General features: G+C 29.8%; 1 protein-coding gene across 1 annotated transcript; it reads left to right on the top strand.

Moving 5' to 3' along the window:
- Positions 1-5,164: 5,164 nt before the first annotated feature.
- Positions 5,165-24,561, top strand: LOC135961094 (antigen 5 like allergen Cul n 1-like). Its single transcript, XM_065512581.1, has 4 exons — positions 5,165-5,538; positions 9,083-9,232; positions 23,792-24,039; positions 24,106-24,561. The coding sequence occupies exons 1-4, from the start codon at positions 5,374-5,376 to the stop codon at positions 24,356-24,358; spliced, it is 816 nt and encodes a 271-aa protein (XP_065368653.1). The 5' UTR covers positions 5,165-5,373; the 3' UTR covers positions 24,359-24,561.
- Positions 24,562-27,572: the final 3,011 nt, after the last annotated feature.

Genomic DNA, 27,572 nt, shown 5'->3' with positions numbered 1-27,572 from the left:
TTCAATTTTAAGTTGACAGCCACTTTTTAATTTGTTCGCATAGCATGATTTTCTAATTAAATTTCCTTACGATTAATTACGGTTTTCAGATATATTTCATTAAGTATATATTATCTCAATAATTAAAGCGCTATTAAATAATCTACAGGAAATTGCTTGTAAATAAGTTGTTAGTTTTAATGCTCAATCAAACTGCTATTATCTTAAGATAATTGTAATAATATCGTCGATCATATGATGAGAGTGTTACAATGTTTGATAGATGATTTGTATGAAATCACCTCACAGTTGAAGGATTTTAATTTAAAGATTTAACATTTGGATTTGTTTAAACTGTGATTACACGACGCACAGTGGGGCAGAAACAGAGGAGTTTGTATACATTTGTACAATATAAATTTATTCAAAGTATTGGCCATTATTAACTATGACCTTTCTTTGTGGATTCCAAGCCAAAAAAACTGCTCATCTTTTGAGGCCAAGAACGAATCAAGCCAATATCGGATACTCTGTTCCAAAGTAAAGCGTATCCCAGAGAGAGCGTTCTGCATCGATCGAAACAAATAGTGGTCGGACAGGGCAAGATCTGGATTATAAAGCGGATGAGGCAACCCAACCACTTCATTCTAAATAGTTTTTAACATATATTGCAACATGTGGCCGAGTGTTGTCATGGTGAAATATTACGGTTTAATGTCTGGCCATATATTCTGGGCGTTATTTTAGTCAATGCTCGCTTCAAACGAATCAGTTGCGTTCGGCACAGGTCCCCTATAATGGTTAGATTTCAGCAGCTGATAATAGATAGGACCCTTGCTCCCACTCAACTTGTCTTCGTGTTCAATAATTGAACATCTCTTTCGCGAGATGATATCGGACTTCTTGTGGCCAGCAATTGAGGATATGGCCCTGTACGATATGTGATTCAAACAGGATGGTGCCACTTGCAACACAGCCAACGAAACAATGGCTCTTTTCCGTTAGAAATTCAATGGCGGTGTTATCTAACATCGTGGCGATGTTAATTGGCCATCACGATCATGAGATTTGACAACGTTGGACTTCTTTCTTTGGGAATATTTTAAACAAAAAGTGTACTTCAATAAGCGAAGAACAATTCAAGAGCTAAATAATGAGATAATTCGGCACATTAACGACGCACAGTGGCGCCATTTGAATTTTTTCAATGCAAAAATCATAACTTTTGAATTAAATGAGATAATTCAAAAATTTAAAAGGCATATGATAGATAATTGATTGATCAGCCTATGAAATGAGTGTTTGAAAATGGTTCTACGCTTTTCAGGTGCCTACTTATGGGTTAGCAAAGTTGAAATTTGTGGAAAAATCATGGGAAGTAAAATAAAATATTTTTTTAAAATTTTTAATTTTTTATGTTTCTTTTTAAAGGCTTTTATTATTTAAAATTATTCCAGAAAAAACTAAAAAACTATTTTTAAAAAAAAAATTGTATTGGTTGGTTTTTCACGGTCATATGTCATTTTTGGAACCATGTCTTTTTTCAAAACTTTATGGGGCAAGAACGGGCAGCTGGAAATTTTTTCATTAGGTAAAGGATTAATCAAAGAACTTATTTTGTAAATATGGCAAATATAGAAATTGATAGTTTTTTTTTTATTTTCCATCAAAGTTGAGAAATATTGAAAAAATGGATAGTTGGTAAATATCGATTTACCTGGACAAATTCAAAGCAAACAGTACAATTTTCGTTTATTATTTTCTTAATGAATAGATCTATCAATAGAATTAAAAATAATGACGATTCGTTTAGTTTTCGATATATTGTATCTGAAAGCGGACCAAATTACATAAAAATGATCTGTTTTTTTGAAAACTGAAAATCAGTCAACTTTGATGGGCTATATCTTCTAAACCAAAAATCTGATTGTAATAAGAGTAGCACATTTGGAATCGTTGGACAATTTACTGTAAAAGAGGTTTATTCAGTATTTTTTAGGGGCACATGAAATTTTTGGTTTTTGCAACCTCACTTGTTCTACGGGCGCCACTGTGCGTCGTTGAACCTCTATTATATCTCAGAGTCATTGAAAAAGTTGCCCATGTTTTGAAAGGGCTGAGGGAGCATATATCCGCTTAAATGATCCATGTTCTATTTTACATGCTTATGCATTAAGATCTCTTTTCGGATCATATATAAATTATATATAGTCCCGAAAATAATGTTTCTCTATAAAAAATAAACGATATAACAGAATTTTATCACAAATATACCTGAAATTTAAAAAAATCTACCTTCCGTAGCTCCGCTATATCTAAAAATCGGAAAAAAGATCGAGCAAAATTAAATAAAATAACTAAACCTAAATATCTCTTGAACTTAAAGAGAAAATCAACAAATGTATGCGTATATTTGTAGATCTTCGCAAGGACTATTTATATTGCAAATTACAGAGTACATATTTGTATCATAAATGGATTTTTAAAAAAATATGGCCCTTTTTACATGTTCCAAATTTGGATACGTGAAACTTTTATAGGGATGGGTTTGTAAAAAATATGAGGCCCAAGGTGACCAACTTTAAGGGGCCACTCACTGGTCCCCGTATTAGTAGGAGGATGGTTTGTTTACAAGAAACCGGTTATTGGACGACATAACTGTTAACTGCCTTTTTTAAGCGTTTCTGGTAAATACTTGACTCCAATAACATCACCGTGTTAAAATAATGAGACAAAATATCAATATGTAAGGAGTCATTATTTTATAACTTTAAGGTTTTGTTGGGTAAATATTTACTTTACCAAAAACGATTCCCGTTTTTAGCCAATACATATATAAAATTCTCTCTCTAATGTAAAACAGTAAAGCCATTAGTATGCTGATCGTGTTGTAATTTATGATTCTTCATTATAACACAATAAAAAACCAATTAATCGATGCCACTTATAAAAATAAATAATAAATAAAACAAGTTAGACTACTCTAAGTAGTCGGCTGTAAAGAATTTTAAATACCCTTCAATATACTAAAGATATGTACTAAGTAATATAATAAAGAGTTTATGTCTTCGTAGAATAACCTTAACCTATTCGCAGGTATGACCAAACAAATTTAATTTTTTTAACAGCAGTTTCAAAACTCCATTTTAAAATTTTTGTTAAGCTAATTTCAGAATTTTTTGTCATCACATTGGGATTTATTGAGAATATAATAGGGAATAAAAATATGAAAAAAGTATGACAATACCTTCTAGAGTTTTTCCGTACCTGCGATTTAAATTTTGCGATTTTCGAGAAAAACAAATTATTTGGCCATATTTTTGCGAATGAGACCAATATCCCAACTGTTATGAATTTTAAGTAAAACCTATTCAGAATATTATAGTCCATATAATTTTTAATATAGTCTGAAAGTTTTACTAAAATCGGAAAACGTTAACTCTTAAACATAACCAAGAAAAACAACTTTAACCCTAAAACTATCTTGCTGAACTTTTGAAAAATGTGTATGGTGTATGCAAAAAGATGCAAAAAATATTTTGTAAAAACCGTTACCATGTTTTACTTAGCTTTGCTGTTTAATCGGCTGGTTGGCCGGGCTTTACATATGATCTCTGACGCATTGGGTTATCGTAAAGGATCCTGTTTTCATCGCAAGTAATGATTCGGCGCAAATATTCTTTTATAGCGTTCAAGCAGCATTTCACATATACCCAATTTCCATGCTTTATCATGAATCCTGCTGCTTGCAAACGATTTGAAATTGCTGATTGAATAGCTCTCAATGATTTTTCAAGCTTTTGTTGAGTTTCACAACAATCTTCATGGTCTTCAAACTTTATTGGCTGGCCTGGGAGATTTTTGACTTCCTTGTCAAAATCACCAAGTCTTAACCTCACAAACCATTTCTGTATAGAGAACGTTTTCGTTATAACCAAATGCAAAAATAAATATTGAATAAATAATTGTTTGCAAAAACTAAAAAAAAACAGTTTCGCTCTTGTAAACGCAATGTCAAAATTCAGAGCAGATACGACACGGGTAAACATTATCCGTTTTGACTCATATTTTCTGAATTGGACTAATCCAAACTGCTCTTCTCAAAAAACTCTCCCTACATCCTGTCAGAAGTATAGACATAGATCGTTAAATCTATTCTCCTGTAATCCGGATCCGTAATATACTTATATTTCGGGGTTTATAGAAAACCTGAATAACAAACTGAATGAGAAACTTAAGTGCCAAAATAGAAATACAAAATAACAATAGCAAACGAATAAAATGGCAAATAATTTGAATCATAATTTAATTCCAACATGATATTCAGTTGATGATATTTAAATGAACAAGCTTCCTCTACTTAAATCAACTAACGACAGCAGCAAACAGCATTAAGAGGCTTTCGGAGTCGTCTTAAAGTCACAACAAGACAAGACAAGTTAAAGTGAAATTGACACGCTAAAAGAATATTAATTTAATATTAATAACTAACTAACTAAGAAACTCACTAACTAACTTATTCGCCAACTAACTAACTTACTAATATTGCATAATTAATAATAGATTCAATTTCTATGTATATAAATAAAATGAAATCTAAATGCTACATACATACATACATACATACATATTTATTAATATTTAAATATAGTAATACAAAAAGATTAACGAGTATTCTCTGTATAGATTTTAGAACAAGTTCGTTCTTTTGTTTTATGGGGATTTGGAAGACAGACTGGCTGACAGACATACAGACAATTGGTGTATCCAATATTGCACAGTCTGGATATCCAGACTCTGGAATTACAAGTAACGAAAAGAGAGAGATGTTGAAGTGGGGTGAGTGAGAGGTAGAGTGTGTGTGTGTGTAAGAGAGAGTTTATTGTTCTTTTTTAAATTTTAATTATAAAAATTTGAATTTTAGCATTTTAAAATCATATTTTTTATGCATACACACACTTTATTTCTATTTGATTTTATTTAATTTTTAAAACCAACAACAGTAAATGACTTAAAACTTGTTCTAAATTTTATATCATTTTAAACCACACCACAAAAACGAAAGAAATTTAAATTTAAATTAACGCCAATAACTAAGAGAAAAATTATTGTCTTTTTGGGCTTGGCCGTTAAACTTTTAGCTTGACTACTATCATTCAGTATCAGTAGACGGTTGTCGGCGGTTAACATTTGCTTTAAACTTTGTTTCCTTTTCAACAAAATAAAAAAACAATGAATCAAAAATTAATTTAAATAAATTTATAAAAAAAAAAAGTTTAATAAGATTTGTTAAAACCATCAAATAAAACGCTTGACCATAAAAATTAAAACCCTTTAAAAATCGTAATATCGTTTAAAGAACAAAAAATAACCAACCAATAAATTTAAATTATAATGAACTTTCTTTCAATACAAGTGTCAGTTAAACGGAAAATGTTGATTTTATTGATTTTATTTGTGAACATTTTGAATTGTTTGTGCCAGCAGTATACGTGGTGTGATCCCGAGTTGTGTGGCGGTTCAAGAACAGTTCGTCATATTGCCTGTCGGAATAATGGTGTAGGTTTTCTCTACAATTTTATTAAATTAAATTTAAATAAAACTACACAGCGTATGAGTAATGTAACAAATTAACAATTGGTTAAACTGCTGGATGTTGAAGTTTATATACTGAAAATTGCAGTTATTTCACATGATTGACAGTGTTTTTTCAGAATTTCGAGGAGTGAGGATGGGACTTGATAAAAAAGCCTTGAATATTTAAATTGAATTTTCGGTATTTGAAAAAAGTTATAAAATATTAACGTTTGTATTTAGTTGCAATTGAATCGTTGCCTACACAGAATTATTTTTTTTTTTAAACTTATAAAACAAAAACATCGGTTGGAAAATTTCAGAGATATTAAAAATTCCCTAGTAGGACCAGTCAAGCGCTGCACAGTGGTATGAGAAAAAAAAAGAGGGAAATAAATCTGTAACTTCTAAACCGTTAGTCCGATTTGAATGAAATTTCACATGCGCAAAGAGGAAGTGTTGTCGAGTTTAAATTTGAATCTGGACCTCATAAGCCCACCAGGAGATGGGCCACGGGTCCCCAGAAAAGTCTTGAAAAATCCCAAAAATGGGATTTTTTCAGTATTTTGGATATAATATCCATACCAGGGGCGGGCTTATCGGAACCCTTCACAAAATAATTAAGAACATAATGGGCCATCTAAAATAGGTTACTATATTTTGACATCGGCTATGCGATTTGAGAATTTTTGCCCTAAAGTTGAATTTTACATAAAAAACAGGCGTTTTTGAATAGACCTGGTCCCCTCGGTATCAAAAATTTTTTTTTTTTCATTTAGAATATTTTATGTAAAGTTATCTTTTCAAAAAATACAAATTCATTATATATACTCTTATAAATTTTTTAGATAACTTAAAAAGAATAAAAGTATTTTTTCCCAAAAAAATAGAGAAAAATCGCCTTTTTTATTTTTTTTAAAATCCATTGCATGTAACTTTGGAGTCATGATTTTTAAACAATTCTTTCTTTATTTGATATATACATACATCTGTTGTTAATCCTATGAAAGAAAAATTAAGAAAATCGGGAAATATTTGGAACCGTGGTCATCAAAACAACTGGAGTAGGGTGGATAAAAATGTTGAAAATTTAATTTTCAAATGCGAATATCTCCTAAGTTATAAGTTATATTAAATATTGGCTTATTGGCCAAATAATTGCCATAAATTGTGTTTTCCCGAAAATTAAGAGAAGTTTTAACATAATTTTTTCTATAATTTGAAAGTAAATTTTAATTAAGTTTAAGTCCATTTTATTATGTCAAATTGGAATGCCAATGAAGATTGTTGATGACGACCTTGGCAGGGTAGAAAATTTATTTCAATTTGACAATTATCTAAAATATTAGTATTCAGTGATATTCTTTGAATTATTACAAATAAATTATAATAAAATTAACTTAAGCCTAATTAAAAATTACTTTCAAATTATATATATAAAAAGTTCGAATAATTACCAAAAATCTATAAATAATTCTTTTTAGATATTATTGTCTTACATATCCTTAATAAAATTCTAATGATCAGTACTTGAGTTAATAGAATTTGTTTAAAAAAATTTAAATTATAATTTTGAAAATTCAACTGCAACTGATAGAAATAATTCCTAGGAAGTTTAGGAGATCTCACATTAAACAATTTCCCAAAACAATATAAATTTTTTCTTGCATTTTCATATACAAATTGCCTGAAACTAGGAAAAAAAATTCCGGGAATATTTTTTTAGAACTTTTCGGGAAAATTTAGAGGGGGAATTTCGGGAATTTCTTTACAAGTATTCTTCATAAAAATACAATATTGACAGACATAACAGATTTGTTGTGATTTGTTTCCAATCGAATGATTCTTTTATATCCATGACATTTTTTCGACACTAGCAACAGATAGTCAGTTGACAAACTTTTAACGGGTTGTAATAGAAAGGAAATATTGGTACCGTTTTTAAATTGCCTTTTCATCGTGCATGTTTAAAAAATCTAAAATTCTTTTTTTATTTTTTTATGAGATTTGTGCCGCCTGTTGTGGGTTTTAGGAACTATTTTTAAGGTTTCAAAAAACATCAATTGATTTGATTTTTGATGCAGAATCGACTGGTGAAATCATACTTGCAATATATTCAACCGTTTTTTCTCTACAGAAAAATGTGCTCAAAATGCGCGTCTTTAGGTGCGTTGAACCATCACAAGGAGTAAAAATTTTCCAAAAAAAAGGACGCCATAATTTTTATTTACGCAAAATAATGATACCCGAAAAACAAATGAAGTGATCTGATCACAAACGAACTCTAATATATATATGTATTTAGAGAAAATAATGACAATAATTTAACTAGTTAGTAGAGGGTCAATTGATCCTTTACAATAAGACTGTCCGATAGCTGCCTTACTAACCGGTTACAAGATCAGCCAAATAACAAAATATTTTAACACGTACGGGTGCAATCCAATAACAAATTGCGTGTAAACAAACATTCTTCCGCCTACTCTCCAATAGATACTTCTAGTGGGTAAAATAACTACTTTCTAAAGTGCAGAAAAAAATAAACGTTTAAAGTAACTGCACTCTAGATTACTTAGAGACACTTAAGTGACAATTATCTCCACAATAGATTACATGGGATGTGTAAAGTAAACAATTGACTTCTCTCTGCACTACAGAGAGCATATACGTTCCAATGGCCCAAAAATATATAAATTGGAGTCAGCCAAGTGTTCGGACATTAGTGGCAATTACTGTCTATAAGGGATACATTGACTACTGGCTTAACTGCTGGCTATTTATAAGATTTTCGAGTATAGATACAATTTGTGTATATTATTCAATAATCCTATGTTTTCAGATCTTTAAAGATAATGAAATTAATTAAGAAATGACAGTGTTAGGATTTGTCAAGTGCATAAAGTCTCAACAAATCAATTATTGACTATAATTCCAAAACTTTTGGAAGTATATTCAGGTATATGCTTCAAATTTATAAAAAAATGCTTAACGTTTTTTATGTTGATGTTCAATGGTTATTTGTATTCTTCTAAAAATCTGATTTCCAAGGACAGACATACATCATTAAACCGACACTGCTACTTATGAATAGTGAAATAATTAAAAATTAAAGAACAAACCTATAAAAGCCATATTACACATAATGAAGGTTATACAAATGTTATTCTCAGTAACTGATTACCCTTCTACCGGAGAAGTATAGCAGGTTCAGGGCAGATATGCTTTTTATTCACAAGTTTAGAAATTTAGAATTTGAATTTGCATATTTTGTCAATTTATTATTAGCGGAGTTCACTATTAGGTGCGAATGGTCTAGCATCATTGCAAATGCAAAATTTTACCGTAATCCAATAACATAATAGACACAGAAACCTTTACAATTTTGCATTTGCAATGATGCAAGACCATTCGCACTTAATAGTGAACTCCGCTATTATAATTTTCTATGAACAGTCCCATTGTGCAAATGCATTCATAAACAAATTTTTTAACTATTTTTTTCATTCGTTACACAAATTTTCAATTTCAGCTCTTTCATCGACGCTGCTTTCCCGATGCCAGTGATGTTGATATCTCCAACTTCAAACATGTTTTCGTAGACGAACACAATAAGCGAAGAAATTTAATTGCTTCGGGTCAATTACCCGGTTATTATCCAGCATCTAGAATGGCCACAATGGTGAGTATTTAACAAACAAAAACGTATAAAAAAATATTAATTAAATCTCTATTAATAGTGTTAATAATGATGTTAATAACAAGAGTTTAACAACCATTTAAAAGAATTAAATTTTATTTATTACACACGTATGTATAAACAAATGATAAAAATAAACAACAACAAAAATTAATAAAAACAAAACGTAATATTGACAGCAGCAGAATTGAATATTATGCAAATGAAACATAAAATTCATAAAACACACAAAACTGTTTGTTTAGAAATTAAAAATTTTGAAAACAAAATCAATAAAACAAACCAATAATAAATTAAATAATTAAATACAAATAAAACTTATTAAAATTCTAAATAACACAAGCACAGTGGTTCTTTTAAAAAACAAAACAAAGTTCCAAGTCCCATAAAACAAATGAAAGCTTAAATAGTTTTATTTTATTATTGAAATTATATTTTATTGTTATGATATCAAGATTTCAAATAATTTGTTTAAACAAATTAAAAACAATAAGTTTTACAACGAGTTCTGAATAACTAATAATAATAAAAATTATCTGTGATTTAAATAAAAATTAGAATTTATTTTTTTAGTTTCGTAAAACATGAAAAAGATTATTAGGAGATTAACACATTAAACTATGAGTTGTTTAACAGTATTAAAACTAATTTAAAGTCAATAAATTATATGTTTATTAAATGTAGTAATGTGATTTATTCATGCCCTGCACAGTGGGGGCAGAAATAGCTTGGAAATAGCTTGGAAATAAATCTGTCATTTCTAACTGTCTGATGCGATTGGCATGAAATATCACACAGACGTTGCAGAGAAACATTCGAGTTTATTTTTTGACAACCGAACCCAACGACACCTCAGGAGTGGCCCTGTGGTTTGTCAAATTAAGGCATGCACCCTGGCTCAGTTTTTTCACAATATCGGACACATGTAAGACCGATTTTAAGAAAAGAATATGAACACAGTATTATAGGCAAAATACAAAAAAATTGGGATTTTTTTGTAGGGTTTTTGGGAATAGCGGGATTTGAAATTAACTTCTCGAAGAAATTATTCACAACATTAAAATTTCCGATTTAATAACACTCTGCTACAAAATGACACTTTTTGTCAGAACTTGAAAAGCGACCTAATGGGGGTTGTAGGCCTAGGTGAGGACATACTAAAACCGTTTTCAAAAATTTTGAAACGCCCTCAAAATTTTGAGATATTTTGAAAAAGCAGTTTTAGGGTAGGTCGTAGTACTTTAGTACCTCTAACTCACACATTTTTAGACCGATTATAAACAATTATGGATAGACAAAGAATTAGGCTTTCATAAAATGTATACATAAAATGTATATCAAAAAAAAATTGCGTATGTTTTTATAAAAAGTTTCGCTTTATTTTTTATTTTTTTCGTAATTTTTCATACTCAACAATAGTTAATTTAATTTTTTTCTATGAAAACCTATTCTTTTTTGCACAGTGTTTTAAAGACAACTTTATATGGGAAAAATGAGATATTACTTGTTAAAATCGGTTTATATTTGCAAAAGTTATTAAACTTTTTTGAAAATAGTTCGAAAAAATTTACCTTGTAAATTCAAAAGTTTCCAAATATTTTTTTTCTACAGTTTTTTATTTATTTTTATTTATATGCGCTGGGGGAGAAAATACTAAAAATGGTGTTAATTAAAAGTTGTGTAACTTTTAGAATTTTCATCCGATTTGAATAATTAAAACCATGTTTTGTTAAGAACTAAATTTTCTATATATATATTGGTATACATTTTTATAAACTTTCATATCATAATAAGCGACTAAAATCAAAAAAGTTGATAAATTTGTTTTTTCTTTTAGATATTCTTAACAAAAACAATACTTACAAATTAAAAATGTATCAAAAAATTCACGTCATTTTAAAGCATAATCAGTTTTCTTACCAAACCCGTTAAAAAATGTAAAGTCGGACAAAACCTGACTAAGCTACAGGTCGATAAGTCGACAAACATCACTGAAAACGGTTTTTTCAGAATAACTTCTGAATTTGAGGGTGTTTCTGAAATTTTTGGAGACAATTTGTAGTGTACTCAGCAAGACCTATAACCCACGCTAGGCCGTTTTCCAAGTTTTTTTTTCCATCGTAGAACCGTGTAATTTAAGAGAATATTATAAACTAGTTGACCGCCCCGGCTTCGCCCGGAAGGTAAATGTTAGTTCGTCAAGTTTCTCCAACCCACATACACCTGCCTGTTCTAATTTATTTGCAAATAAAATATCTAAATTTGTACTGCATACTTTAGGGGCTTTTTATTACAGTTGACTGGACTCAAAAAGCCGGTTTTAGTCGTAATTTTTACTTTACAAACCATCTCCTGAAAATTTCGAATCGAATAAAAAAAAATCAGCCAAATCGCTCCAGCCCTTCTCACGTGATGACATTACATACATGGACCATTTCATTTTTATATGTATAGATATTTCAAAAGAGATTATAACAAATATGTATATTCATATTTTTGCACATAACCTATAAAACAGGACAACAAAATCGAAAAAAATTGTAGAGGCTTTTTAAACCACTACACAATTTTGATATATCGTAGTTCCAATAGTACAAATATGGTCCAAATTTTAAATTCTATGGAGAGTTTTTTTTTAAAAAAAATGTTAATTAAAAATTGTGATTTTGTTTAGACGTTTCTCCACATAATTAATGATTACTCAAAAACGGTTAGTCCGATATTATTAAAGTAAAATTACAAAAATTTTAATTTACATATTCTTTAATCCGTTTATATATTGTGTTTTAATCGGCTCAATAATTTTGGAGTTATAATAACAAATTGAAGCAAAATATATACAGTACGGGCTCGATTTGTGCAACTACCTATTATTGCAACTGACCGATTAGCGCAACAGCCTATTTTTTAACATTAGAGTCTTTATAACTGCAACTTAGAGTCTTTATAACTACAACTGCGATAAGTGCAACTTTATTTTTTTTTTCATATGTAAAATTATTCAGAAGTTATTCTATTCTCTTCTCTATTTATTCTGGTTGTTTTTTTAATCAGAAGCGTAATTCAAAACTTTTTGCCATATCATAGGCACCTAAAAATATTTTCACGAAGACACTGCTCTCATAAAGAATTTTGGCTGTTTATTCACAGTTATTTTTTATTAAAATATTTTTTATTTATTCGAGTACATATTATATTTATTTACACCATTTATTTTTACTTTGTTTTGTTTAATAAATGAATTAAATACTTTTGGTTAATTAAATTGCATGTTTTTGTTAAAAAAAATAATAAAAAATAATAGCGTATATAGTGGTTGCTTATTGCAACATTTCGAATATCGCAACAACCTCGAATTCCTTTCGGTTGCGCAAATCGAGCCCGTACTGTATATATATTACATGAAAATAGCTAATTTTCTTGTTTTAAAAAAATAACGAAAAATCGAAAACGGCAGACAATTTCTGATTTATTGTTTTATCACAAAGCTACATGTAAGGCGAACAAAATAATATATCGATCATATAAGGATTCTTTTCGAATTTATTCACAATTAAGTGAATTCCCTCAATTTTACAAAATTTTATTGTTTTGTTTGATATACATTAAATTGAGTAATTAATGTTCTTCTTTCGATTTATTGAATTATGAAAACATTCTCCCCATACTATGTACAAATTTTATCATATATATTGCATTTTAATCGGATCAGTAGTTTTGGAATTATAATAACAAATTTAAGCAAAAAATATATTTTTTACGTGAAAATAACAAATTTTTTTGTTTTAAAAAAATCATAAAAAATCGAAAACGTCAGAAATTGTTCAGATTTATTGCTTATAACATAGCTACATGAAATAGGAACAAAATGAGACATCGATCATAAAAATCGATGGCTTATTTTTGAATTTATTCACAATTAAGTGAAATTACTTTGAGAGCAAATTTTACATGTGTCTAACAAAAAAAAAATCTGTCCATAGAATTGCAAATTTTAATCTGACCTGTGTAATTGCCTTGAGCCTAATAAATGAAACAACTAAAAATCTCTTGATCGATAACAAAAGAAATCACAAGACACGTGTGCCTTTGTTTTCTAGTCTCTGGCATACTTTTTTAAAACAAACTTTAGATGCCTATTTTCTATGTCTGTTAAATCTTCAATTTCTTTAGTTCATAAATCATTAAAATTTTGTTTTAAATTAAAATGTAAAGCATTGATATTTTTGGAAATAAATTATTATTAAAATGTTATTTCTTAAACATCGACAATCCATAAATTAGCAATAAACAAGAGACATGCAAATTCCGGTTACTGCTAGAAAAAAAATAAGACTTGATGAAAGAAAGTGTTTCCAAGTTCGAAATCTTTCAATGAAATTATTATTTTTTTAAACCAGTTGTTACTGTTTAGTTTTTTAAATAAAATAAAAAAAAAAGTTCTTTTATCTAGTAAATTTATGATTTAAAATAAAAAAAGACTTGTTGAAAAGAAAGAAAGAAACAAGTCTGCCAAATTATATTCTATATTTAGGGGTCATTCCATTTTGAGATGATCTAAGAATAAAACAAATAAAAATACTAACGACAGTTTTTAAAGCTGGTTATTGATTTAAAGGAATTTTTTTTTCGCAATTAAAAGTTATAAAAACTGGAAAATTTATTAATGTATTTTAAATAAATTTGTTAAAATTTAAACAATTATAAACTACAATAATTTGTGACCAAAACGAACTAGTTTGTTCCACAAGTTTCCTCCTCCTAGAACAACACCATAATATAATGACAGGTCGCTTTCATATAAATCAGTGGTCAGCACACATAGCCATCAGAAGACGAAAGCGATCGACTATCCAGATGTACACAATACGAATGTAAACGAAGCTCGTTAAATTTATAAAGTTTTAGAACCTATAACCGAAGAATCAGTCACTTGAATAGTTCAGTTGCAATATTGCAAATACTAGTTTGAACATCCATTAAATTTTTAAGCATAATGCACAGATGTGAATAAAATTGACGTAACATTATTAATATTATTATTTTGCATCGGTGTGATAACACCGCATTAGATTTCATAATATTAATTAATCAATTATTCAACAGCCACACCTTTAGGTTACCAACTCTTTCTTTCCATCTATAAGTTTGTATAACTCGGGGTTTAAATCAGCAGTACTAAGGAAACGGATGTTGTAATACATCTGTATGATTCTGTTTAAAAAACATGAGAATGTTTTTTTTTATTTTTATTAATTCTTTAGCAGACACTTGGCTAATGAGCAGACACTGTATTAGACATAGTAATTAAACATAAATTAATGATTAAAACAAACATGAACTTTAAATAATTATATAAAATTATTCAATTTGTCTTCGGGCGTATCGTTGAATACTTTATAACAGTGCACAGTGATGCAGCATCAAAATATTTTGGAAATAAAACTGATATTTTTAATTGGCTGAATCGATTGACTTGAAATTTTACATAGACATAGGAGATGAGTTTATGTTTTGACAACTGACTCCTCAGGAGTGCCGCTGAGAGATGTCACAGTAGGGCAACTCAGACATGCACAATTTTTAGATGCTTGCAAATTTTTTTTGGTTCATTTAAAATTAAATATTTGAATATATTCTTAAAGCCCTATATTAGGCCTAAACTATGTTTTTATTTATCTCTTACAGTTAGCGAGTTATACTCATTTGAAAATTCAAAATTTCATAAATAAAGTAAGTCCACAAATAATTTAAAAAAATTTTTTAATTTTCCTAACCCGAAAACTTTTTTTCTGAAATTTCCCGTATTCAGTATTGATTTGTGTATTCCTAAAGAATTTGGTACATAAATAACATAAATTTCATGTGAACATGATCATGAAAACTACGCGGTTTTAGAACAAAAGTGCTTGACATGTGGTATGTGTCTAGGGTTTTTATCCCGGGAATTCCCGGTACAAATTTCCCGGGAATTTTGCCAATTTTTCACTACCCGATTACCGGAATTTTTAGTAGGGAATCTCAGGAATTAAAAACTGACGAAAATACATAGAAAACGATTTAGAACTTTATTTTTTTCACCAAAAAACATTTAAAAGTTTTTTATAGTTTTTTTGCTTATATCTCGGCAATAATGCGGTCTATTTTTCGTTTGAAAATTTAAAAAGTGAATTTATGTCTTATTGAATCATTCTAATTTCTTTAAATTTCTTCTTCAAATCCATAACAAAATAGCTTCACAAATTTATTAAATCACTAGCTGACCCGGTGCGCTTCGCCACCCCAATTAGAAGAAAGAAATAGTAGTATTAAGTCTCGCGCTCACTCGGGTCCATATAATCTTTATTTCTTGTTTCTAAATTCATTGGTGAAGAAATTACTTAAAGTAGCATTCGAATAAAGAAATAGTACCAAAAAGTCTACCCCTAGACTCCTAACTCACTTAGGACCATATATGCTTAATTTCATGTTTCTAAGTCCATTATTATAGAAAATTAAAAAAGTACCGTTATAATAAAGAAAAGTACCATGAAGTATCCGCTTGAATTTTCACTCACTTAGGACCATATACGCTTAATTTCATATCCATTATTAATTTCATATCCATTATTATAGAAAATTCAAAAAGTACCATTAGAATATAGAAAAAGTACCAAAAAGCAGCCACTTGTGGATTCCCACCCACTCGGGCCCATGTAAGCTTTATTTCATGGCACTCGAGTTCCAAATAACAACCTGTTAGTTAATTTTTGTATGAATCCAGGAACCAATGTTAAAAAAATTATCAAAATTGGCTTAATAATTTCAAATATAATGTCTTTTCTCGATTTTATCCCCTTTTTGGTACCTTTTTTATCCCCATTGCGGTGGTAAAATATTATTAAAATAATTTTCTGTATCGTGGTGGGACTCATAGTAAAATATTCGAATGTCTATTTCAAATTATAGAAAAACATATTTTATGAAAAAGTACCAAAAATAAACACCATTTTTATCCCTTAATGGTTCGAATTTCCAAAAAGTACCAAACTTATATTTTTTATTTTTTGATAAGTAAAGAATACGATTTAAATTTTGTTTCTATGTTTATTGGTTTAAAAAAAAAAGTACCAAAATACAGTTTTTACCCGTTTTCTCCCCCAAAAAGGTTCGAATTTCGAAAAAGTACGAAACACCTGTCAGCTTATTTTTTAAATGGAGTAACATGCAATTTTAAGTTTTTTTGTATCTTTATTAGTTTTGAAGATATAAGATTACCGGATTTACCCGTTTTTACCCTTTTTTACCCCCTAAACGTTAGAATTTCCAAAAATCCCTTCTTAGTGGATCGTTTTGGGGAGGGAGGAACCCACAGTTAAAATTTCATGATTCTAGCTTCAGTCGTTTGGGCTGTGGGATGATGAATCAGTCAGTCATTCAGTCAGTCAGTCAGTCATTCAGTCAGTCAGTCAGTAACGTTACTCTTTTATATATATAGATTAAATTTTTCTTCAATTCAAATCTAGTACAAAAAGGCTTAAGACAATTTTTATACCCTTCACCTTCGTGAGAAGGGTATATATAAGTTTGTCATTCCGTTTGTAATTTCTACATTTTTCATTTCCGACCCTATAAAGTATATATATTCTGGATCCTTATAGATAGCGGAGTCGATTAAGCCATGTCCGTCTGTCTGTCTGTCTGTCTGTCTGTCTGTCTGTCTGTCTGTCTGTCTGTCTGTCTGTCTGTCTGTCTGTCTGTCTGTCTGTCTGTCTGTCTGTCTGTCTGTCTGTCTGTCTGTCTGTCTGTCTGTCTGTCTGTCTGTCTGTCTGTCTGTCTGTCTGTCTGTCTGTCTGTCTGTCTGTCTGTCTGTCTGTCTGTCTGTCTGTCTGTCTGTCTGTCTGTCTGTCTGTCTGTCTGTCTGTCTGTCTGTCTGTCTGTCTGTCTGTCTGTCTGTCTGTCTGTCTGTCTGTCTGTCTGTCTGTCTGTCTGTCTGTCTGTCTGTCTGTCTGTCTGTCTGTCTGTCTGTCTGTCTGTCTGTCTGTCTGTCTGTCTGTCTGTCTGTCTGTCTGTCTGTCTGTCTGTCTGTCTGTCTGTCTGTCTGTCTGTCTGTCTGTCTGTCTGTCTGTCTGTCTGTCTGTCTGTCTGTCTGTCTGTCTGTCTGTCTGTCTGTCTGTCTGTCTGTCTGTCTGTCTGTCTGTCTGTCTGTCTGTCTGTCTGTCTGTCTGTCTGTCTGTCTGTCTGTCTGTCTGTCTGTCTGTCTGTCTGTCTGTCTGTCTGTCTGTCTGTCTGTCTGTCTGTCTGTCTGTCTGTCTGTCTGTCTGTCTGTCTGTCTGTCTGTCTGTCTGTCTGTCTGTCTGTCTGTCTGTCTGTCTGTCTGTCTGTCTGTCTGTCTGTCTGTCTGTCTGTCTGTCTGTCTGTCTGTCTGTCTGTCTGTCTGTCTGTCTGTCTGTCTGTCTGTCTGTCTGTCTGTCTGTCTGTCTGTCTGTCTGTCTGTCTGTCTGTCTGTCTGTCTGTCTGTCTGTCTGTCTGTCTGTCTGTCTGTCTGTCTGTCTGTCTGTCTGTCTGTCTGTCTGTCTGTCTGTCTGTCTGTCTGTCTGTCTGTCTGTCTGTCTGTCTGTCTGTCTGTCTGTCTGTCTGTCTGTCTGTCTGTCTGTCTGTCTGTCTGTCTGTCTGTCTGTCTGTCTGTCTGTCTGTCTGTCTGTCTGTCTGTCTGTCTGTCTGTCTGTCTGTCTGTCTGTCTGTCTGTCTGTCCGTCTGTCTGTCTGTCTGTTGAAATCAGTTTTCTGAAGACCCCAGATATCTTCGGGATCCAAATCTTCAATAATTCTGTCAGACATGCTTTCGAGAATTTTGCTATTTAAAATCAGCAAAATCGGTCCACAAATGGCTGATATATGAGGAAAAAACCAAGACAACCTCGATTTTTGACCTATTTTTTACCTATATCTGGATTACTAAGACATTAATATAGACAATATGGATATCTAATGATAGATATTTCAAAGATATTTGCAACGACGTATATAAGACCATAGTAAGTTGGACCTACAATGGGTCAAAATCGGGAAAAAAAATTTTGAACCCGAATTTTTTAAAAAAAAAAAAAAAAAGAAAAAACAAAAAAAAAAATTTTAAAATTTAAAAAAATTTTTAAATTTAAAAAAAAAAATTTTAAATTTAAAAAAAAAAAATTTTAAATAACAATCGAAAAAATTTTTTTTCCAAAAAATTCAAAAAACAACTGGAAAAAAATTAAATTTTGTTTACCTAAAAATATTTAAAATTTTGAGGTATAATTTGGTGAAGGGTATATAAGATTCGGCACAGCCGAATGTAGCACTCTTACTTGTTTCAATTAATTTTGTAAATGATTTGATTTAACAAAAATTTAATCATTCAAAGTTTGAATAAATGCTGTTATTAATTAATTTTAAAATTAATTCAGTTTAAAAAAGGCTTTGAAATGAATCTAAAAAAATTCAATATTGTGAATGGATTTATGGAATGAGAGGCTGATATTCTTTAATTACGGATTAAGATTTTTGTGAATTAAGCTCAAATTTTATTAACTAATTCGAAGCTCTGATATTTAATAATTTTAACACTAAGTTTTTATATGAAATTTTGCTATAATATTCCTAATGGAATGGCCGGGTACCCGGGAATGTCGGGAAAGGTCGGGAAATTAAAAACCCTATATGTGTCTTACGTTATTTTGAATTGATATTTTCTCAAACCAAAATAACGTATAAGCAATATAAATTTGTATGAAAAAATAAAAATTTAAATAAAATTAGGTTTTTTTATTTTAAAAATTTTTAATTACCAACAATTTTAAATTAAATTTTCATAAAGACAGCAAAAAACATTCAATTGCAACAAATTTATTAAAAAATATTTGGAAATAAGGTAAAATACTATTTATTTATTAATTCATTTTTCAAAACGTATACGTTAATTTGTTTAAGAAAATCGTGCACTTAATATGATACGTTGTTTTAAATTTTGGTTATAACTTGGTTATTTTTGATAGAAAATTTTGTTCACATATGAAATATGATATAGTGAATCGTAATAAATAATAAAATCAATTTTGAATTATTTAAATTGTATTTAAATAATTTTTGATGATTTTTCTCGTATTCAGTTCATTATTCTACATATTTTTTCCTCCTCTTGGGAGCATCTCCATCTTACACGATTTTTTGCAGTTGTTTTCGCGTCATTCCATATAAGATTGCACTGTCCTAGTTCTTGGAGTATCGTGCGTCTCCATGTATTCATTGGCCGACCAAGGCTTCTTGAGGATTCCACCCTAGCGCCGTCATTGTTATACTGACGGGATTTTTTCTGATAGTATGGCCAATCCACCTCCATTTCCTACGTTTTATTTGTGTTAGTATGGGTGGCTCGTTGATAATGTTCCAGAGATCCGTGTGGCTGATGTTGTTAGGCCAGAATATTCTGCATATGAATCTGAGGCACTTATTGATGAATACCTGTCGATTTTTGAGTAATGGTGTTCGATACTAACCAAGTTTCAATTCCGTACAACAGAGTAGACTTTACACATGCGTTGATTATTTTAAGCTTGGTTCGTCTGGATATTTGTTTGTTTCTCCATACTAGTCTTCCGAATGCCGCTCTCGCTTATTGAGTCTGTTATTTACGTCTGTTTCAGCACCGCCATTCGTTGAATCTGTACTGCTTAGATGGAAGAAGCTTTCTAAGTACACCTATCCCTTGATTTACACGATACTTTTTTTACACGATTTCACTTTTACACGATTTTTTTGGTTTTCGTATACATCGAGGGATGTGGAAATTACCTCAATTTACACGATTTTTTAAATATTCTTAGCAAACATTAATCAAAAATTATCAAAAATATTTATATAACATATTTGCCACAGATGCAAAAAATTTACAATATTAGATTGTGTAACGCCTGTTTCATTGACTTATACTGCACTCAGGCAATCAACGCTCAAATGTTATACTATCTTGTCAATCTTTGGAGTTTGCACATACATTGGAAGGAGAAGGTTTTGATGATATTTTTAAGCAGGTGCTTTTGAAGAATAAATATGATGACCGAAACAAACGACAACGATTACGATGAAGAAGTTATGAAATCAGTAGCACTGACAACAAAAAATATTAGTGAAGGGCGTGAATTAGGCTGAAAATTGGGAAAACTTTTTTTTTAAAAATTACCCAAATATTAATAGAGCCCTCGCATTCCTATTTATAGGGACTAAGGAGGTTTACAAGGACTTTAACAATAATCAACAGAAGTTTTAATTAAAAATTATATTTCCAAGTCTCTACGAACTGATGTTATTTCCAATTTATCAACTATCAAACCAGAAACCCATGAAAAATTATCTAATGAGGAAAGTGATATGTCGCCCTCCAAAAGATACGATCAGTAGTGGAAGGCACTGATAAAGAATTGATTGGAAGTTATGACTCTAAATAATAGAAATATATTTCTAATTGTTTTTTTAAGGAACTGATATGTTTTTTATGAGTTCCATTTGTTGTGTTTTATTAAATGCTTTAACTACAATGTATACTTTACTTAAAAATAAATGAATTTTCTAAAAAAAATTTTTTTAATTTATTCGTATTTGGGTCTTTTTTCGAAATCGTGTATTCTCATACAAAATTTTTCATTTCGATTTACACGATTTTTGCAGCAACACATCTATCATGTAAATCGAGGGATATGTATTTGCAACTGGTTGGTCTTGTAGCATGATGTTATCGGTGCTAACATAGTTAATTACTAATCATTTGAAATCTTCTACTTGCGAGAGTAGACAGATATCATACGCATAATCCAAATCCTCGAAATGGAGTGAGAGACTTCATGTTATTCCTCTGCTCTCTTAACAGACATCGCTCAGACAGCGATATAAGTATTATTGGTATTTTCGAGACAAAAAAAAATTATATATCATACTTTAAAATCCGACTGTAAATGCCAAAGATATAACGGCGATCCCTACGTTCGGCCAAAAAAAAAAAATTAATATTTATTAATATAAAGAGGGTGTACTGGAATTTTTTTCTGAGGTACTGTCTAGGGGCATCCTTGTTTTACTCCAGCGTTTGTATAAAATGATTGACTTATATTCACGTTGTGAAGAACTGAAAGTTCAGCATCTTCGTATATAGCACAGTAGTTCAAAAACTTTTTTTTGGAGACAATTCGATATCTTGGGATCTATTGGAGATATTGTTACGAAATTTCACACGGTTTGAGCCGAGGTGTTTTCGAGTTGATTTACGTTTGTTCAGCTTCGTTTGGTTTGGTCAGTTCGGGTCTCAAATTTTCTAAAAAAATCCCCAAAAATCCATTTATCATCCGAATGAGCTGAAGTTTTGAATATAAATATTCCTTGAGAAGATCTACAAAAAATACATTTACAAGGTTATCTCTATTAGTTGAAGAGATATTCAGGATTATTGATTTATTTTTTTTAATTTTTCTCGATCTTTTTATGGTTTTTTAGATATGGGTCGAAATTTATTTTTAAAATATCAGCTATATTGGCGATAAAATTCTAAATAAAATAAAAAAACTTGCTAATAATTATCTCTTCGATAAAATTCTAAATAAAATAAAAAACTTGCTAACAGTTATCTCTTCCCCATAAAAAGTTATACGCATCCAAAGTTGGAACTTGTAAAAAGGGACATATTTTTTACGTATTTTTCCAAAAAAAGGAAATATATTTTTTCTTTTGTAGAAAAAAAATTTCTTCGGGACTATATAGAATTTTTATATGATCCGGAAAGATAACTTAATGCAAAAGTGTGTAAAGAAAAATTTGGCTCACTAAAGCTTACATATCACCACACAGTCATATCCAAATATGGCCAATTTAAAAAAAAATTTCGGTTTGAGTAAAAAATTCCAATAAGGCAAAAAACCGATCCACGAAAAAGCTCCATATTTGTATAACCCCATATGTTTCTTAAATAGCTACTAAGTATTTTGGCTATCACACGGTAAATAACGTCACAGTAGGCACTTTTATGAAAAAACTCAGTTTTTGGAACACAAATTTACCCGTTTTAGGAATTTCGGTATTTGAAAAAAAAAATTTTAAAAATTTTAATGCCATTGATTTCTAGACATTTGAGTCTATATTGGTTCCAAATTTTGTTATGATATCTTCAATTGTTAAAATTTTACATTAATTCAAATTTTATATTTTTATTCGTGGAAAATCACCATATGAAAATTTTTTTAGTTTTTAAGGTAAATGAAGTCCCAAAATTTTATAAAATTATTTATTTTTACTAAAATATCAATCCTCAAGTCATAATATTTTCAACAATACCAAATACTTATATAAAAAGCCTTTATTTAATCCTCGGAAGTTCTACAATTGAATTCTCTCGTAAGAAAATTCTAGTGAATGTTTTTATCGCTATTGAAATTTAAATGCACAGAATGCAAAAAACAGACTTTAAACGAATTACACTCTGCTACAAAATGACACTTTTTCTCAGAACTTGAAAAGCGACCTAATGGGGGTTGTAGGCCTAGGTGAGGACATACTAAAACCGTTTTTAAAGATTTTGAAACACCCTCAAAATTTAGAGATATTTTGAAAAAAACTGTTTTAGGGTAGGTCGTAGTACATTAGTACCTCTAACTCACACATTTTTAGACCGATTTCAAAATTTTAAACAATTAAGCTTTCATAAAATGTATGCATAAAATGTATATCGTAAGTTTTTATAAAATATTTCGCTTTATTTTTTATTTTTTTAATAATTTTTCAAATTCAACAATAGTTATTTTAATTTTTTTCTATAAAAAACCTATTCTTTTTTACACAGTGTTTTAAAGACAACTTTATATGGGAAAAATGAGACATTACTTGTTAAAATCGGTTTATATTTGCAAAAGTTATTAAACTTTTTTGAAAAAAGTTCGAAAAAATTTACCTTGTAAATTAAAAATTTTACAAATATTTTTTTTTCTACAGTTTTTTGTTTTTTTTTTTATTCATATGCGCTAAAATAACTTTTACAATTTTAATCCGATTTGAATAATTAAAACCATGTTTTATTAAGAACTAAATTTCCTATATATGTTGGTGTAAAGTTTTATGAACTCTCATATCAAAATAAGCAATGAAAAGTGACTAAAATCAAAAAAGTTGATAAATTTTGTTTTTCTTTTAGATATTATTAAGAAAAACAATACTTATAACTTACAAATGTATAAAAAACTGCATAATCAGTTTTCTTTCCAAATCCGTTAACTAATTTAAAGTCGGACAAAAACTGACTGAGTTACAGATCGATAAGTTGACGAACATCACTGAAAACGGTTTTTTCAGAATAACTTCTGAATTTGAGGGTGTTTTTAAAATTTTTTGACACAATTTGTAATGCAAAATAATGAATGTTATTATATTCATTATTTTGCTACTTGCAAATATTTTCTATGAACTAATTAATAAAATTTAACTATAAAACTTCTCCAAGAAATGAATAACAAATCTAATACAAATTTTCCATTAATTCTTACAGGTATGGGACGATGAACTGCAGTACTTATCAAGCCTTAATGTACGCACTTGTAAATTGGATCATGATGATTGTAATCACACCTACAGATTTCGCAATACCGGACAGAATTTATGCGGCATCTCTAGATTGAAGTCACGCTACGTTAATGTCACAAATCTTATTGATGAAACCATAACATTGTGGTTTGACACCGAATACGATTTGATTGATAGTTCCTTTGTTAAAGCCTTTAAGGTCACCCATAATTTGTAAGTTAAATTCGTAATCAAGATAATTTATTTATAAACTAATTGAATTTCTCTTAACTTTTACAGTGAAGCTTATGGCCATTTTGCTGAAATGATTGTGGATCGCATTACTCGTGTTGGCTGTTCCATAATGCGGTTTACTCGACCCGATTATCCCCACTTGTATGTCTATAATGTGGTGTGTAATTATTCGTCTGTATATGCTCTCGGAGCTCCCTTGTACAAAACTGGCTATGCAGCCAGTGGCTGTAGGACTGGCAGAAATCCCCGTTTTCCGGCATTGTGTTCAGAGCGAGAGGAGTTTGATCCTAATTATTGATATTTTATGTATATTAAATTTTAAATCAATAATGTGTGTGTCTGTGAATTTGTTTTTTTAAGTTTTTATGAATTTTTGTTGGTTTAAGCAACAACCTATAGTGTAAATAGTTGTAAACGTATTTTAGTTATAATTTAGTATTAACAAAAATTGTAAATGATTTCTTATTAAAGAAAATTAAAAATTATAAAGAGAAAATGAAACATTTTATTATTGGAAATGTCTGTTTATAATATTGGAAGAACCGAAGGACCCTTAATGGAGATTGATCCAGAAAACGATTACTATTTTTTTAACGTTTATTTATTTATCGAATCTGTCTTACTTAGGCCTGACAATAAGTAATAAAATCTTATAACTAAAATTAAAACTAAATGCTCTCTGACGTGAGCGTTGATGTACATATGGGCCACATCTTAGCGGGGTGGTAGATCGGCTCTACGAAGCCCTGATCTTGTTTTACTAATGAAACATGTTTCTTTGCATACTACAAAGTATTCTTGAAAGCACGTAGAAAGAAAAATTACCATTATCATTTCCCTGAAATCTAATATTAACGATAAAAACTCTCCGAATTTTTTTTATATTTCCAACTGCTTGAGAATGTATATAGTATGTATATGTCGCGACAAATCCTGATTTTTTCGAAGAAGGAGATAACTAATTATTTGCGTAATCTAGTTTTATCAGATTTGGCTCTCAATTAGTTGTTTAAAACACAATTTATTTTGGAAACAATTTGATAGCTTGCGAACAATTATACATGGGATTATAGTTGGAATGGGGGCTAGTAGGCTACCACCCAAAGTTGGTCATATTCACTAGTCTTATGATGGCTTCACAATACATAACTCGCAGTAGTTAACTTCACTTTCTAGATTTGTCACAGGATTGGTATTGCCGTAGTCGACAATGCAGTGACAATAAATATTTCATAAAACGGGAAGATTAAAAAAATGTCCTGTATGTTTTTGATTTTAAATTCATTATTTTGTCCAATGAAAAAGATAAGGTAGACAAATTATATATCAAAGTTTAGGAAATTGTGTCTTCTTTTCAAAAATTCATATAATTTTTAATAATTAAAATCTTCACACAAAAAGGAAATAAGGAAAACTATGTTAAACTGTTTTTTCTTTGGAAAATTTAAATTTTATTATGAATTTTTTTAATGAAATTTTACAACTATGTAGACATTTTAAAAAAAAACAAGTAAGAGTGCTATATTCGGCTGTGCCGAATCTTATATACCCTTCACCAAATTATACTTCAAACTTTTAAATATTTTTAGGTAAACAAAATTTAATTTTTTTTCCATTTTTTTAATTTTTTGGAAAAAAAATTTTTTCGATTGTTATTTTAATTTTTTTTTTTTTATATTTAAAATTTATTTTTTTTAATTTTTTTTTTTTTTTAATTTTAAAAATTTTTTTTTTTTAAAATTTTTTCAATTTTTTTTTTTTAAATTTTAAAAAATTTTTTTTTGTTTTTTCAATTTTTTTTTTAAAAAAAAAATTCGGGTTAAAATTTTTTTTCCCGATTTTGACCCATTGTAGGTCCAACTTACTATGGTCTTATATACGTAGTTGCAAATGTCTTTGAAATATCTATCATTAGATATCCATATTGTCTATATTAATGTCTTAGTAATCCAGATATAGGTAAAAAATAGGTCAAAAATCGAGGTTGTCTTGGTTTTTTCCTCATATCTCAGCCATTTGTGGACCGATTTTGCTGATTTTAAATAGCAAAATTCTCGAAAGCATGTCTGACAGAATTATTGAAGATTTGGATCCCGAAGATATCTGGGGTCTTCAGAAAACTGATTTCAACAGACAGACAGACAGACAGACGGACAGACAGACAGACAGACGGACATGGCTTAATCGACTCCGCTATCTATAAGGATCCAGAATATATATACTTTATAGGGTCGGAAATGAAAAATGTAGAAATTACAAACGGAATGACAAACTTATATATACCCTTCTCACGAAGGTGAAGGGTATAAAAATGCAAAAGAAAAAAATATAAGAATTGCTATAGAGAATCCCAAAAACACTTTTCAGAAATACTTAAAATGATATTTATAGATTTTTGGCTCTATTTGGGCCTCAAAGTAGGTACTTTTGGACCGAATGGTATCGAATTTCTTTTGGTGGAGTCTCCAAAACCGAAATCGGTTTTGTAAACTCCACCGGTTTCGTTTTTTTACAAATCGGTTTTTGTAAGACGGTTAACCGGTTTTAATGAAATATATTTTCTAAAGCTCATTCAAACATATATAATAATCAAAACCGGTTTTTTCAAAAACACACTTTTTCGGTTAAACCGGAAACCGGTTTTTTGGATACTCTATTGGCTACGCTCACGTCAAATTCATTTCCAAAAAAATTTGATTCTGCCCACTGTGCAATATTTAAATAAAGTTACCTATTTTTGAACGGTTTAAGTTTTATTTAACTTAATGCAAGTATAAGTTTTTTTGGACTCACTCTTTATATCACTCTAACTTTTGAATAACTTTTAAAAAATCCATAAAATTAAATTTTTTTAGATATTTAAGATGCCTAAGCCGATGTAAAAAATTCCCTTTGCAAAATAATTCAGAACATATTGGGGGAAACAAAACAGGTTTTAATTTTAGAGTACAGCTATGTGATTAGAGAAAATTTGACTTAAAGTCGAAAATTCCATGAAATATGTCTATTTTGGTGTGCATATATCTCTTCTAGAAGATTCGACGTACATTCAAATATTTTAAATCGGATGGAGAACAAATATTTGGCATCGTTTTAATTTTTTCATATACCCCTTACAAAGCACTATAGGTTAAACGGCTACCAAAACTGTGCTAAAGTCCAATTTTTCAAATGCAAATATTGCACTTTTTTAATGCCATTTTGTAACCAATACTCCAAATTAACTAAGTCAGCTTTTTGTTTTTGGTAAATATTAAATTCCATTTGACAACACGCAGTCAAAGACATTGCATCGTAATTACTTAGTAAATTTTGTTGAAAAGCCTGTATTGCTTTCAAATTTTCAATTGCATGTTTAAATAATTTCGCGAGTTATAAACAAGAAAGTGAAAATGGAGAACAATAAACTAAGTAAGTAATGTTTTTTGTTAAAAAATGTGATACAATTGTTTAACTTGCTTGAAATTAATCCACTTTTTTAACATAACCTTAAAAGTGCTGCGATTGTTTTC

The sequence above is a fragment of the Calliphora vicina genome, chromosome 5, assembly GCF_958450345.1.
Source record: "Calliphora vicina chromosome 5, idCalVici1.1, whole genome shotgun sequence".
NCBI classification, from domain to species: domain Eukaryota; kingdom Metazoa; phylum Arthropoda; class Insecta; order Diptera; family Calliphoridae; genus Calliphora; species Calliphora vicina.
Note: the sequence above shows the minus strand (reverse complement) of the source record. Positions and strands in the feature narration are given on the sequence as shown.